The following is a 17019-nucleotide window of genomic DNA, read 5'->3' as shown; positions in this document are numbered from 1 at the left end:
AGAAACAGTAAATTGGCACATGTAGAAAATTTTGGCTTGAAACATTATCTAGGAATTCTATTACCAAGTAGCATTTTTCTTTTTATTAGTCTAGGAAACTAAAATTTTTTATTCATCATAAAAATGGCATCACAGAACTTTGATAGGTTAAATCAGATTAGCATTCTATTAAAAACTAAAAGAAAAAAGCACCATGATACCTACAATCATTTAAATATAAAACATGCCCAGAATTCTACAATTTTCTTCCTCTTTAACTGTTTTCATCCACAGAAAAAAATCAGTACCAGAAAACCCAAGGATTTAAATACTTGCAAGTTTCTAACAGTGACACTACAAACCCATGCATTACAAAATCAACAAGCCTTCTTAAATTTTAATACAGATTTGGAGAAACTTTGTTTGCAGTTTTAAAAAGTTGCTCATTAACTCGACCATAAACCTTTATTGCTGTACAAAGGTTGACAGCACGTTTGTTTTTGCTCTTCACTAAAGTCCAGCAGCACGATTTTCCAGCCCATTTCACTGTGCACCCATGCAATGCAGCTATCTATAGCAAATCCCAGCAGGAGCACTTTATAGCCACAGCACACAGGTACATGCAGCAACAACAGAGAGCAAGCAACCAGGAATCAGATGGGGACCTCTCATACGCTTGTGCCAACACAACTAAAATATCTTAGTTTATCTCAAAGTTCATAATCCTTTATCATTCCCTAAAACATTTTAAAAAAAATTTACACCAAAAAAGATTGCAAAGATTTATTATTCTACCACTTATCAATCATCTTTCACTTCCCACTCAACTTTAATGTGGTTCTAGGTATCAGAATTTCTTATACTATTATTACATTTTAACAAAGTCAGTTTAAATTTAAACAAAAACCGGATTTACAATGCTAAAAATAAGAATTGTTTTTAACCAGATACGAGAGGTCTGATCTACTTACTGAAAACACAGAAGAAAAGGAAGCAAGAATTTGAATTTCTGAAAGCACAGAGTAGTAAAGGATTTTAAGTGTTGTTTTTTTTGGTATATAATTAGTTTTAAGGCTGTTGTTGCAGTTTGCTGATGTGACAAATATTTTTTTTCAGTGGAGCAGAAAGAAGAAATATCTATTTTGATACTTAAATAACCAAATAACTACTGAATTCTTCAATATTCACAATGATTTATTCTATTCCTCTCGCAACTGCCCAAGCAATACCACCCATCCACATCCCCCCCCCCCCCAAGAGAGCCACCCCCAAGCTTCGCTAGTAAATCCTTCTAGTACTGGCGATGTGAGTGAGGTTGCCAAGCAGTCATCAACATGCACATAAATGCCAGGACTGCCACCTAGGTCATGGTTTCACAAGCGGTATGTAGCAGCGTAAATCCCTGCTATGGCTGATACAACTGCCTCCCTTGCACAGCACTCCTTTTCAGTTGTATCAGACACAGACACCTTGGGTAGGGAGGTGACCTGGTTGAAAATTAGCACAGCAGGAAGACTGCTTTTCAGCAGAACCTCCTCCTTGATAAGGCTGCCTTTACAGTCACATGCGTGCTATATAAAAGCATAAAGGAGACACAGAGGTCGTAAACCCACAAAACAGCGTTATCTCCACCTCTGATGGGAAATGAATATTCTCTTTTAGTAGCAGTGCACATCACTAAAATTGCAACATAAATTCCTCCTTTAAAGGGACAACTTTGGCAGTGCAGTTATACTTACATTCTGAGCATTTGAGCCTTCATAGGCTTTTGACCTGGCTGAGATTACATTGAGTTATGGAAAACACTGCACCTGTTTTAAATAATGCTTGGCAACACACTTATCACGAGAACTTGTTCATCCTAACATACTGTGAATGAAAATTAAGAGCATAACTCTGCAACACAATGGTCTTAAAACTTACGCCTTTTTTAATTTTTATACCAGAACGCAACTTCCAGTAATTTTACCCTGTAGCGTGATATTGGTAAGAATAACCCCAAAAATCTAAAGTTAAGATGTCTTTAGTATAATAATAATCAGCGTTCTGCCCAGTTCCCAGTTAAATGTGCAGTTAAAGACATTTTGGTTGTGCTTCAGTGTTAAATATGCAACATATGTGCTATGACAGAGCTGACCTTGCTCAAACAACTTTTATTTTTTATTTTTATTTTTTATTTTTTGTTACGTTGCACACTTTAAGGGTCATTAACTGATTTCTTCTGCTTGCCAGGCAGAACATAGGCAGAATAGAAAAAAATGTAAAAATATCATTGAAGAAGTTCATAGTATTTAGGAAAGCCAGCAAGTAAATTACAAGAGGTAAACAGCAAAGTCCACATTCCATTTAAGTTAACGGGGAAGACACAGAGAACACAAGACGCACACAAGCAAAAATGTGTTTTGTCTACTATTGGAAAATTTTCTATAAAGCCTTTTTTGAATGAAGATAATTAAATGCACATGAGCAGCAGTGATTTGTGAAGGATTAAAAGCAGGTATCCAGTGTCTGTACCAATCCGATAATTACTGAAGAGTTTTCTCTTCATTTTTTACAAAAGAAATACTAGAGTAAGTGTACATGGGATTAGCACTGGAAGGGAAACGCTGAATGAGTGCATAAGTAATCAGAATGGTGTTCTTTTCCTCCACTCTAGATGAGTATTAACAGCAGTTCTGTATTTCCTGACAAATTCAGTAGGACATGTAAAACAATGTGTAGCAAGAGTTGCACAGTCCATTTATGAACTGAAGCAGAATTAGTTTTTGACCATTCTCAAACACTTGTTTTATTGCATTTCTACCTCAAAATAACCAGGAACAACCTATACCCAAGGAAAGCAAGAAGGGAAACAATACACTCCTCTCTTCTAAGGCTCACTAAGCATGAAAGGGTACAGCATCTACTTCTGCCGTGAGAAGGCCACACTCTCTAAGGTTGGCTTATGCCCTGATGCCCCCTTCTCCCTTCCCAACTCATTATCGCATTTTCTGTACCTTCAGCAGTCTTGACTTCTCGTATTACATCAATAAATTCAGAAACGTATGTGAAACAGTAGTATGGTTTTTGAGTTTGTCTGAGACAACGTTTTCACATAGAATGCTTAAATTATGATGATACAACGTAAAAGCAAACGAGGAGACACAAACAGGAAGCTGTAATTTTCACTTTAATTGAAAATGTAGAGGAAGTAAAACAGAGGAGGGTTACTCATGCATCCATCAATCATTCAAAAAGCAGCCAACCCTGTTTTCTTAATCTCACCTAATAGCTCCCACGAATGCCATCTTGGTTTCCCCCCCCCCCCATATTTGGGTGCACCACTTTTGCTAGTAGAAGCCTAACTCCAAGAGGGAAGATGGCTTCTGACAGGAAAGTGGAAAGCAGCAGTCACATTTTAAGTGTATCTCAGAGCCACACTGGCCCTTGTCAAGAGCTCCTGCAGAAAGGCTCTCTCCCCTGTCTGCACTGTTAAGGCAAAGAAGGAAAGCAAAGACATAGAGGGCAGTTGTTCATGAACTTCAGTGAAGAATGGCATCTACAAATCTCTCCAGAGCCTCTGTTGTGCTTGATCAAAATTAACAAGTACTTAAGTGTTGTGGGGGTTAACACAGGTAAGCAAGTCAGTCCCATACAGGTGCTTGCTCACTTCCCCCAAGTAGGATGGAGAAGGATAAAAGCATAAAAACTCATGGTCTGTGATAAAGAGTTTAATAAGTAAAAGCAAAAACTTTGGGTGCAAGCAAAGCAAAGTAAGGAGTTTATTCATTACTTCCCTCCACGAGCAGATGTTTAGCTATTTCCAGGAAAGCAGGGCTTCCCAAGTAACTATTACGCATGGTGAAGATAAACCTCAACTCAAAATGTTATCCTCCTCCCTCTTCCTCCTCCTTTTCCCTCGGCTTTTATTACTGAGCAGGACATCATATGGCATGAAGCAGTTAATTTTGCCCATGTCAAAAAACATGGCTGTCCCTATCCCTGGGAAATCTGCTCTTCCATTCTCACAGAATGGTTGAGATCACCTTGACCAATTAGCTGCTCAAGCAGGGTCACCTACAGCATGTTCTCCAGGACCATGTCCAGATGGCTGTTGAGTATTTCCAAGGAGAGGGGTGCTACAACTTCTATGTGCAACCTGTTCCAGTGCTCAGTAACCCTCCCAGTAAAGAAGTGTTCCCTGATGTTCAGAGAAGCTCCTGTGTTTCAGTGTGCGCCCTCTGACCGTTGTCCTGTCACTGGGCACCACTGAAAAAAGCCAGGCTCCATTCCCTATTTGCACACTCCCTTCAAATATTTGTACACGTTGCTGTGATCACTCCTGAGCCTTCACCTCTCTAAGCTAGTTAGTCCCAGCTCTCCCAGCTTTTCCTCATAGGAGAGGAGCTCCAGTCACTTCATCTTTATTGTCTTCTGCTGGACTCTATTCAGTATCTCCATAACTCTCATGTACTGGGGAACCCCGAAATGGACACCATACTCGAGATGTGGCCTCACCAGTGCTGATTAAAGGGGGAAGAATCACCTTCCTTGACTTGCTGGCACTACTCCTAATGCAGCCCAGGATACTGTTAGCTTTCTTTGTGGCAAGGGCACATTGCTGGCTCACGTTCAACACTGCGTCCACCAGGACCTCCAGGTCCTTTACTGCCGATCTATTTTCTAGCTGGGCAGTCCCCAGCACATACATGTGCCTGGGCTGCTTCCTCCCCAGGTGCAGAACTTTGCACTTTCCCTTGCTGAATTACACAGGGTCCCTGTCAGCCTATTTCTCCAGCCTGTTGACATCTCCAAATTTTGCATCATCAGCAGACTTGCCAATGGTACACTCCACCCCACCACCAATGTCACTAACAGAGATGTTCATCAGTATTGGACCGCTACTGACCCTTGGGGTACACCACTGGTTACTGGCCTCCAACTAGACTTCGTAAGGCATGCTTCAAGGCATGGCAGAGTAGAATCTTTTGCAACAGGGACCTATGTTCTACTGTCTCCCTGATAAATTGCCCCAACAACATGCAACAAAACCAGTAGTGATGAAGGAAGAAGGCAAAAAAAACACATGCCACAAAGGATTTCAGTCACAGAGATGGTTCATTCAAGAATGAGCACATCTGAATCAGACTGAGCCAATTTCACAGCTGATTTATTCTAAGGTTTGGAGAGATTTCATTGTGTAGTAACCAAAATATACAAAAAGCAGGGGAACCAACATTTGTAAGAAGCGTATTTGCCTTTTGGGTCAGCAAAAGAATGAAGTACTAAATATTTGTGAAATAAAGGCATAATGTGAAACCTTATGTTTTCTCCAGATGCTGACATTCATAGCTGAAGCATTACATCACTAAATCACCATCTGGCTTCCTGGATGTAGTCTAACCTTCAAATGCATCAGAATGATAAAAGAACTGGTAACTTAGAAATTCCACATCACATTTCTATTTCCTACTTGCATGTCCTAAATTAAGATATATTTGAGCCCTGACTACTCTCTCAAAATTATTTGCATGTGCTCTGTATCTCACAGCCATAAGAGATTAGAAACATGAAATCAAAAAGCTTAGTTTTCAGTATTCATCTGATGGCTTAACTCCAAACAAGCATGAAGCTTTAACATGTTGCTTTATTTTCAATATCCAGTAAGTTACTTCATTGATGTATATTCACTTCTTTTTCCAAAACAAAATGGGCAGGTGGGTGAATGCTGTGAACAATAAAGCAGAGAACTACATTTAAAAATGAAGAGACTACCACACTGAATAGGTCATTTTTTGTGCTGTGATCTGCCCTCTGCTGCAACAGCATCTGTGTCTGTGCATAGCTCTAATGCAACAGAAACCTAGTCCATGACTAGAATTTTTTATAAGGAGTTACATCAGAGGACAAAACTGGTATTTATCGTTCCTCCAAATTCTCTCTACACTGAATATAAGGGGTAGATCAAAGATGAGGAAGCATACAAGAAACAATAAAACAGTAAGAAATACACTATTTGACAAGTGAGAGACACCAACAATAGAGCTGCAGTATGATTATACAGTTTTAACTCATCTAACACCTAACTACAAATACAAGGAAAAGTCCAATTTCTTGGGACTGCTTCTCTCATACTGGGGCTTATTTAACGTTACAACAAGCTGAAGGGATCTAAGCCAGCAGCAACATGGACTTAACTGAGATGCATCTGAGGGTGCCAAGGGAACTGTCAGATGAAATTCCTAAGCCACTATCCATCACGTTTGAGAAGTTGTGGCAGTCCAATGAAGTTCCCATTGACCAGAAGAGGGGAAATATAACCCCATTTTTATCAAGGGAAAAAAAGAAGACCTGGTGAACTACCGGCCAGTCAGTCTTACCAGCATACCTGGTAAAATTGTGGAGCGGATACTCCTGGAAATTACGCTAAGGCACATGGAAAACAGGTGATAAATGACAGCCAGCACAGCTTCACCAGGGGCAAATCATGCCTGACAAATCTGATGGCCTTCTATGATGGGGCTACAGCATTGGTGGATTAGGGAGCAACAACTGATTGTCATCTGCCTGGACTTGCGCAAAGCATTTGATACTGTCCTGTACAACATCCTTCCCTGTGAAACTCAGGGACACGGACTTGACAGATGGACCCCTCGATGGATGAAGAATTGGCTGGATGCTCACATTCAAAGATTTGCGGTCCATGGTTTCAACGTCCATGTGGAGACCACATAAGTAGTGTCCCTTAGGGTTCTGTATTGGAACAAGTATTATTTAACATCTTTGTTGGTGACATGGGTATAACCATGTGGTAACCACCACTCATCCAGTATAACTGGGAAAGGAGGATATGATGATACATGGAGATGAAAGAGTATTATAGTTTGTTTGTGCCACAGCCATCGTTAATCTGTTAATCCATTGGCAACCAAGCAAGATTTGCTGGTTTGGTGGCTGTTTGCTTTGTTACTTGGGGTAGGGGGTGCTGACAGGTGTGAAAGGAAAGTGACACAGACTTGAAGTTCAGGAGTGTCCTAGTTTCAGCTAGGACAGAGTTAATTTTCCTCCTAGTAGCTGGTAGGGTGCTATGTTTTGGATTAGGATGAGAAAAGCGCTGATAACATGCTGATGTTTTAATTGTTGCAGAGCAGTGCTTACACCAGGCCAAGGACTTTTCAGCTTCTCGCTCTGTCCTGCCAGCGGGCAGGCTGGGGCTGCAGCAAGAGCCGGGAGGGGACAGACCCAGGACAGCTGACCCAAACTGGCCAAAGGGGTATTCCATACCATCTGACGTCATGCTGAACAATATATAGGGGTGGCTGGCCGGGGTGGGGGGGCCGGCTGCTCGGGGATAGGCTGGGCATCGGTCAGCGGGTGGTGAGCAATTGCATTGTGCATCACTTGTTTCATACACATTATTATTAGTAGTACTATTATCATTATCATCATCATCATCATTATTATTATTTTCCTGTGTTAATAAACTGTCTTTATCTCAACTCACCGGCTTCACTTTCCCATTTCTCTCCCCCATCCCAGAGAGGGAGAGGGGAGGGTGAGCGAACGGCTGTGTGGTGTTTAGCTGCCGGCCGGGTTAAACCACAACAAGAAGAAACAGTCACAAAACAAAAAAATTACTTGTTTTTTTCTGTTGTTTATATTCCTCTAGAAGAGAGCCGAAAAGTTTGCTGTCAAGATGCATGCTGAGCATTTTGAGAAAAATGTTAATGTATTTAAGAAAAATACAGACTACTTAAACATCATTGTTTTGAAGTGACAAAATGTACCTTGGCAAATTCAGTCTTGCCTGAGGTTTTTCATCCATGGTGTCTCTTTCAGAAAAATAACTAAGGAGTGGTTTGCAGTATGTAAGTAGCATCAGACTTATCTGACACCTCAGATATTAAACAGCTTTCTCACCAGTCTGAAGCTGCATATATACGTCTTTATCCCAGCACTTTTTTTTTTGTGTGTGTGTGTGTCTGGGAAATTTATTGCTTGCTCCATCTCTCCTACTCTAGAGAGAAAGGGAAATATGTATGGAAATTACAATTTTTAAACTGAACCAGAGAAAGTGAATGGCAATTCATGGCCTCTTAGTCCATTATTGACCTGTAAGGAAAATTTATCTATAATCAGGCTTTGTCCATACCTGGCTCTCTCTCTTACTACAACATTGTGCCCACATTATATCAAGACAGTACTCAAAATGAAATAAAGTCCCATTACTTGCTACAGATTCTCATCATCTAGCAAGTAAACTTACTTTAAGGATACTACTGCCTTTCAACAGCACTGAATGCTCCTACATATTTTCCACAGTTGTGGCTCTATTTTCTTAAAGTATTGAGTGGGAAGAGTAACAAAGGAACCTCTAGGTCACTGCTTTTCCTTTTTAGTTAATGCATTTTTACCTGCTGACATAGCTATTAAGTACTTGTCAAGAACTTGAACACTAATAAATCTGCAGAAACAAACAAAATACAGTCTTTAAAAGCACGTTTGACAATCATGAAAATCATGTAAAAGTAAATGCAAAAGTTCCTGGAAAGGGCAGGGGTGGCAGGAGTATAGCATACAGCAAAAGCATTTTTTCTACATAGAAATAGTCACATGCAGGTGGAAAGAAGAAGCATCACCTTGGTCAGCAAGTGAGAAGGCTTTCCTGCAATGTTTCGGAGAAGGAGGGAGGTTTCCCTGTCCAAATAGGAGTGCTTGTGCAGAAAGAAAGAGAAAGAACATAAGTCAAAAGAAGTCAGTAATTTTATAGTGTATTGACTATAGAAGATAAGCAGAGTTTAAGGAAAAAAACACCTTGCATCCTCAGTTTATTTCCCTCCCATAAAAATGTGAACATTCCCAAATACTGCAAGCCTAACACATTAGTGTAACAGCAGTTGTGCTAATAGAAGACATAAGTTTAACCTTCCCCTGTACAAGAGGTCACACAATAGAATTAAGAAGTTGCTTACCTGCTACTGGTTTCTTTTCTGCAAGAGAACTTATTTTTAAAGACATTTACAACTATAACAGAAAACATCCACTTATAATACTTAAAAAATCCTGTCTAGTGTTCTAAAACTGAACATTCTGCTTCTGCTGTACAAATGAATCCACTAAATGACCATGGAGACAAGAAACTGGTTTCAGATTTTCTATACTGACTGCTGCTTCCACAGTTAACAACAAAAAGATGTTACTATAATAGTAGTAATCTAAACCTGGCTTACAATTAAGCTTTGTTTTTGTAAAAAAATAAAAAATACCTACGTTTCTCTTGTCTTGCAGTCCCAATTATGTAATCCAAGAAGTTGGGAGCAAATCCCCAAATTTCTCTCAGAATAAAAATTAGCAGGAAATATTTAGTCTGTTCAAAAAGGAGGAGCAAAACTAGCAGCAACCCCTAAGGATGATTCTCAAATAGTAAAAATCAATTAATGACAGAGTTAGAGCAATCTGCAGCATCTGCTACAGAGGAACAACAAAACCGTCATCCCACAGCAGTCTGCAGAACTGCCTAGTCACAAGTCTGCTAAGGAAATTACAGTAATACTATGGCACTAAACAAGAACATTGAATATATGTCTCATGTACCATCACTATACTGCAAATTTCACCCCTTGTGGCTGCATCTGTCCCAGCTGTTATTTGTGTTGATTAGTTTTACCCTATATAGAACAAGGTACAACAAACAGGCAGACTACCATATTCTTTTTTCAATAATTAAAAGCCAAATGCCGCATAGCGTCACTGTGTCTTCTTCAGAGCCACAACAGGCAATAGTCTCCTGAAAAAGTTGAGGAGACCATGTCTACAATTTCATGCAAGGCAATATCAAATAGTTTGGTGCATGAAGTCCCTGCAAGGAGATTTTACTTGATATGAGTGCCACATTCTGTGATGAGTAATTTAAGGGTCACTAGCACGCTTTAAAAGTTACAGCTCAGAAGAGACTCTACACAGCATCTGAAGTAAAACCTAGGCTCCAGCCCAAACTCCAACTGGTACTTAGCCACTAGCATAGACTCAGTATATGATGCAAACTGAACAAAGATTTTTCTGCCTGCAAATTAATTACCACATGTGTCTACATCAAATGTTTCAGAAGCATAGCACTGCTGCCTAGTGACAAATTTTTCACACCTCACACAGAGATTTGTGATGCCATGATTAAAAGACCTTGCACATTGATTACAGTAATTCGGAACTCTCAAAAATAGGCTTCCTAACACACAATCATATCATTTCGACTTCAATGTTTCTTAAGACAGACTGTATTTAAAGAACAGCTCATTTACTCAGCCTGAGGTGACACTAACATTGATGGTAGATAAATACAGCTTTGCTTAACTTGAAGGCAGACCCATCCTCTTTTTTTTCCCCCTCTCTTTAAAAATGATTTCTGCTACATGCATCTTCACTCTGAATAGTATTCCTTTCTACACAGAAACTGTAACTTCACACATCCTCTAGAATTGTCTCATTGCAACACATTACCCCAGAACTTCCAGAACAAACTGGTTGGCTCAATCCACAGCTCAAAAATATAAACTAAAAAAACAATTCCTTGAACTTGTCCTTGTTTTAAAGAGCTTCTGGACAGACTTTGTCAGACATTGTGGATTCCGATAAAGATACATCACTTTCTTGGTGAATGGAGCTCTGAGGGTAAAAAAAAATACAATGTACATTCATAGCCTCTTTATTAGGGTTTAGCCTAAGGAATCTCTCTTTAAAGAAAACACTATTCCCTAGAGAATATTTCTCTGAAAGAGAAGCTTAAGGGAGATTATTTAAACCCTCTTCCTATCATTGCTCATTTTAGCTGCTGCCATCTTGCATTGCAGTACAGTGGGGCATTTCTCCGCTAAGGAGCTTTTATTCTATGCTAACACTGTTTGCCAGACTTGCAGCAAAACATGAAAACAGATAACCAGAAGAAAGTTACTTTGGAAATTAAGAGAAATAGTATTTCATGAGAACGGGTGTTGGCCAGTAAAATATCATCGCAACATTACTTCTCAAAATACCCATGTGAATTTGAGCTGGAGAGACATGTCTAGAAGCAGGAAAGCAACAGTTCTTTGCCATATGTCTCTCGACAGTGGCTCCTTACTACTGTGCAAAACATCCTGCAGTACTGCAGATACCCAAAAGTTAGAATGAGCCGAAGTAGTAAAGCAACAAGAAATCCTGAGTTCTCAAGAATTACAGCTCAGCTAAACAACTATGTGCACATAACTATAAATATGCATAAACCCAGAGAGAAAAATCACTTAATCCAGTAACTGGACATAAATTATTTTAAAAATTGCCTTTGTTTGAAGGCAGAAATGTAGCATGCATTATCTTCAGGCCTAAATACTACAAGTTTATGAACCAGGTGTTGAATATTGCATTTCATTGTGTTTTCAGAGAACTCCACACAAAACTTCCCCTAAAAGATAAGTAGCTGCTTAAACCACAAAGTTTTCCAATGCTGAAATACCTTTTATCCTCATCAGGGACTCTAGAAGCATGAATAAGTGTGTTCAAATATAACTTTTTGCCTCTGCTTGTAAGTATCTCAGCATTAAACAAGGGAAAAAACGCTATTTTAATCAATTTAGCATAGGTTTCTCCCTATTCCACTCTCGCATCTCACCTGAAAGCCAAGTTCCTTCTGAGTACATGTAGTTTTACTTTCCACACTGGTGAAACTATTACCACTAAGGCTGTTAGTGGCAAAAAGCAGAGAGAGAACTACAAAAAGAATGTTTGCTAGAACAGATGGACCACCAGGACATGAATGTACTTTTCAGATTTTCAGAATATAATTACTTGAGCCATACAAGCAATCCTCTGCATGGCCAAAGCTCAAGATTTTTTCCCCAGTTATCCTTTTAATTCCTTTTTTGAAAAGTTCAATAGGGTGTTTTAATTCTTGAGGTTCTGAGGTCTCATAATGAAAGACAGTTTCAACAACAACAAAAATCTCTAAGAAGTAAAGACATTTTTAGAAGCTGTGATAAACTAAGCTGTCCAGTTAGCCTCTGAAGGATGCAAGCTATACAGCCCATCTTGCAAGTGCAGCAGGCCATCACTTTGTTAGTAATGTGCTATATATATTTACTCATTGACTCATTTCTTCAGTTTTCTTTGCAGATTTCTGCAAGAAGTTGACAAGCACATTCATATCAGACACTGATCCATCTTATTACACATCTGATCATCATTCGGTTCAGACAAATCTAAAAAGAGTCAACCTCATTTAAGAGCCAGAGTTTATCTAATTGTTGTGTCTATCCCAGAAATATCCTGGAAGCACAACACAGCCCAGAGAAAGCAGTCTAGGAGGTTTCTGGAAAGCATGGAAGATAGCTTCCTGACGCTGGCTAGAGAGCCTACCAGGGGAGGTGCCCCACTAGACCTTCTGTTCACAAACAGTGACGGACTGGTGGGAGATGTGGCGGTTGGGAGCTGTCTTGGGCAGAGTGACCACGAAATGGTAGAGTTCTCTATTCTTGGCGAAGCAAGGAAGGGGACCAGTAAAACCGCTGTCTTGGACTTCCGGAGGGCTGACTTTGAGCTGTTCAGGACACTGGTTGGCAGAGTCCCTTGGGAGGTGGTTCTGAAGGGCAGAGGAGTCCAGGAAGGCTGGGCACTCTTCAAGAAGGAAATCTTAATGGCTCAGGAGGGGTCTGTACCCATGTGCCCAAATACGAGCCGGCGCGGAAGACCACCGGCCTGGCTGAGCAGAGAGTTGTGGCTCAAGCTTAGGAGAAAAAGGAGGGTTTATAACCTTTGGAAAAGAGGGAGGGCCACTCATGAGGACTATAAGGCTGTTGCGAGGCTGTACAGGGACAAAATTAGAAGGGCCAAAGCTTATCTGGAACTACATCTGGCTACTGCTGTTAAAGATAACAAAAAATGTTTTTACAAATACATCAACACCAAAAGGAGGACTAAGGAGAATCTCCATCCTTTACTGGATGCGGGTGGAAGCTTAGTTACAAAAGATGAGGAAAAGGCTGAGGTGCTTAATGCCTTCATTGCCTCAGTCTTTAGCGGCAAAACCAGTTGTTCTCTGGATACCCAGTACCCTGAGCTGGTGGAAGGGGATGGGGAGCAGGATGTGGCCCTCACTATCCATGAGGAAATGGTTGGCGACCTGCTACAGCACTTGGATGTACGCAAGTCGATGGGACCAGATGGGATCCACCCGAGGGTACTGAGAGAACTGGCGGAGGAGCTGGCCAAGCAGCTTTCCATCATTTATCGGCTGTCCTGGCTATCAGGGGAGGTTCCAGTCGACTGGCGGCTAGCAAACGTGATGCCCATCTACAAGAAGGGTCGGAGGGTAGACCCGGGGAACTATAGGCCTGTTAGTTTGACCTCAGTGCCAGGGAAGCTCATGGAGCAGATTATCTTGAGTGTCATCACGCGGCACTTATAGGGCAACCAGGCGATCAGGCCCAGTCAACATGGGTTTATGAAGGGCAGGTCCTGCTTGACGAACCTGATCTCCTTCTATGAAAAAGTGACACGCTTAGTGGATGAGGGGAAGGCTGTGGATGTGGTCTACCTTGACTTCAGTAAGGCTTTTCACACCGTTTCCCACAACGTTCTCCTCAAAAAACTGGCTGCTCATGGCTTGGACTGGCGTACGCTTTGTTGGGTTAAAAACTGGCTGGATAGCCGGGCCCAAAGAGTTGTGGTGAATGGAGTCAAATCCAGTTGGAGGCTGGTCACTAGTGGAGTCCCCCAGGGCTCAGTGCTGGGGCCGGTCCCCTTCAATATCTTTATCGATGATCTGGATGAGGGGATTGAGTGCACCCTCAGTAAATTTGCAGATGACACCAAGTTAGGTGCGTGTGTCAATCTGCTCGTGGGCTGGAAGGCTCTGCAGGAGGATCTGGATAGGCTGGAGCGATGGGCTGAGGTCAACTGTATAGAGTTCAACAGGGCCAAGTGCCGGGTCCTGCACCTGGGGCACAACAACCCCAAGCAGAGCTACAGGCTGGGAGATGAGTGGTTGGAAAGCTGCCTGGCAGAGAAGGACCTGGGAGTACTGGTTGATAGTCGGGTGAATATGAGCCAGCAGTGTGCTCAGCTGGCCAAGAAGGCCAACAGCATCCTGGCCTGTATAAGAAGCAGTGTGGCCAGCAGGTCTAGGGATTGTCCCCCTGTACTCGGCTCTGGTGAGGTCGCACCTCGAGTACTGTGTTCAGTTTTGGGCCCCTTGCTACAGAAAGGATGTCAAGATGCTCGAGAGAGTCCAGAGAAGGGCGACGAGGCTGGTGAGGGGTCTGGAGAACAAGTCTTACGAGGAGCAGCTGAGGGAGCTGGGGATTGTTCAGCCTGGGGAAGAGGAGGCTTCAGGGGCAACCTTATCGCTCTCTATAGGTAGGTATCTTAAAGGAGGCTGTAGCGAGGTAGGGGTTGGTCTATTCTCCCACATGCCTGGTGACAGGACGAGGGGGAATGGGCTAAAATTGTGCCAAGGGAGGTTCAGGTTGGATATTAGGAAGAACTTCTTTACTGAAAGGGTTGTTAGGCACTGGAATAGGCTGCCCAGGGAAGTGGTTGAGTCACCATCCCTGGAGGTCTTTAAGAGACGTTTAGATGTTGAGCTTAGTGATATGGTTTAGTGGAGGACTTGTTAGTGTTAGGGCTGAGGTTGGACTAGGTGATCTTGGAGGTCTCTTCCAACCTAGACGATTCTGTGATTCTGTAATTCCTCTAACTTTACGGTAGGACCTCAGAATACATGTACGTAGGGATTGAAAACAGTAAAATACACTATGAAAGGTGCTAAGTGTGTTTTTTACACTGCCACTTTTACAAATAGCGAACAAAAACTGTCAGGTCATCTTTTTCTTGCAATTCCCACCCAATCTTCCATGGTATCTTATCTTACTGTTCTAATGATTTAAGTATGTTAAACAGAAAGACTTCTTCCTGGTTAAATATTACCTGTAGGTTCAGACATCATTCACTCAAGGTCTATACAACAGAATAACTTACCTCAGTACATACTAAACAGACTTCTACACAAGTCCTGAGTGTCTCATTAAGTATCTTGCCACATTTCTTGCAAATCTAACAATTTAACATTAACTCATAACATGTAGTTAAACCAGCTGGTGGCACTCTTGTGCCATTATTTTGGAGTTAATTAATGACAGCTGAGAAACTCAAAACCTTTTCAAAAAGCCTGTGTCTGTTCACAAGAAAACTGAGGGAAATGCAGTAAGCAGTGTCTGATAGAAAACTATATGCTTTCAAAGGTTTCTTGAAAAGTTAATTACTATAGCTTTTGACTACATCAATATGTTGAACTCTTCAGTATATTCTAATTGTTTAAGCTGATGTCTATTTTCAAAAGAGAACTCAATAATTAAATATGTTTTTATTTATATACATATATATTTTTTAAACTTTGTCCCAAAGGGGCCAAAGAGAGAAAGGAAGAACCAAAATTTTTCTTCGCATATCCTTTGAGATTATATTTTCATGTATAACATATAAGAACATAAAACATAAAATGATGAACATCTGATTTGAAAGATTGCATTTTTCTGCCTTCCTTTGCAATGGACTGTCAAGAGCAATTACACTTCAAAAGAAATAAAAATTGTTACATGTACTAAGCGTATTTCAAGTAGGCTTCCCCAATTAATAACTAGAAAACAGATAATTATCAACTTAAGACTAAGAAGCATAACTTTAATGATGTATATGGTTACCTTTCTGCACTGTTGGGATACCAATGGATTCAAATTGAAATCACATCAGTGACTTGAGTATTCAGGCAAATGGATTCAACTACTGACATAAACAGAAACCATATATACATGTGATAGTAACTTACAGGAATCAGTTCAGCCTCCTCTTCTGTAAAATTAACAGGATGCTTGGACTGATTGATGAAACGTCCCATAAAAACAGAGTAAAAATGCAGGAAAACACAGAGGAAAGGATGAAAAAGGAAAAGGAAATAGGACAGAGAGGAAAGAAATGGTTTATTCTCAATAGAAGGAAGAAAAAAGCAGTAACAACAATTAATGGAAGCAAAAGAAACAAAACAACATTAAAAAGTTGCAGTGTCCCTTATCCCAATTTTGTATGTATAAATGATCAATGACTTAAAGACAAGAAGAAATTCTGGTTTTCTGCTCCTATTGGAAGGGAAAGGAAATAGGACATGATTATGTTCTCAACCACAATGAGAGGGGAACAGTCACTAACTTAAGTAAAAGCACTGAAGTGAAACATCTGTAGGCATACTCAGCGAAAACAAACTCAGGTAGCATTCTCTTTGTACAGCCAATTGCTCACTAAGTCAACAAATGAAAGTTAAATTCTCTAAATACTACCAAAAAAAACCAACAACGGAACCGTCACTTCATACAGGTTCATATAATTTCCACATCAGTTCCTTCATACCAGTAACACAAATACACTTTGGTGACAATTACTAAGTATAACAAGAAAAAAAGTGGATACAGATTAATCTTACTTTCAGCTGGACATACTATTCCAGAACTGGGCACTCTCATATTGCAAATTATTTTAAAAAGAAATCCAGAGAAAGTATTTCTCTATTTCCCTAATCATTGTTCAGTCATGACATTGACATGCTTTTAAGTGTGAAGTATCAAAAACTGAACATTTTGAAGTACCAAAAATTGCACTACTAAAAAGTAGTGCCTAAAGGTTTTCCATTCAGTGTGCCATCCAATGCTTGCTCCTTTTCCTCAAAGGTACAGAAGTATTTATTTCAGGCATATTAATTTGGGTTACTGAGTTACACAGGTTTTGACAGATGAAAAATGCAAAAGGGGTTACAGTTTATTCTTATCAAGACCTCAGGAAAAGGAATACACCTATGCCACTTAGAAACTGAAGTGGCACCGTTAGATAACGGCTGCCTGATATTTCTATATACAAGATGTATTTTCAGTTGCTTATAAAAAAAGTTTCCGAACTATAACCACTAAGAAATTTTATGACAAGTTTCTGTTATAGAATTATTACTAGTCATTTATTCAAAATAAAGGTAGTTTTAAGGCTTTAATA

General features: G+C 40.4%; 1 protein-coding gene across 8 annotated transcripts in view; it reads right to left on the bottom strand.

Moving 5' to 3' along the window:
• RAPH1 (Ras association (RalGDS/AF-6) and pleckstrin homology domains 1) overlaps nt 1–17019 on the bottom strand; it is a 293904-nt gene that overhangs the window by 30908 nt on the left and 245977 nt on the right. For 7 of the 8 annotated variants that reach the window (XR_010832191.1, XR_010832192.1, XM_066999108.1 and 4 more), the window contains one exon: nt 8598–8672. The exons of the other annotated variant lie outside the window; for it this stretch is intronic. Coding sequence is in view for 5 of the 7 variants with exons in the window: in XM_066999108.1 (XP_066855209.1) it covers nt 8598–8672 (75 nt within the window). In the remaining 2 variants the exon portion in view is untranslated. The remainder of the gene's footprint in view (nt 1–8597; nt 8673–17019) is intronic. 8 annotated transcript variants of the gene reach the window in all.

This window comes from Anser cygnoides, chromosome 6 (assembly GCF_040182565.1).
Source record: "Anser cygnoides isolate HZ-2024a breed goose chromosome 6, Taihu_goose_T2T_genome, whole genome shotgun sequence".
NCBI classification, from domain to species: Eukaryota; Metazoa; Chordata; class Aves; order Anseriformes; family Anatidae; genus Anser; species Anser cygnoides.
Note: the sequence above shows the minus strand (reverse complement) of the source record. Positions and strands in the feature narration are given on the sequence as shown.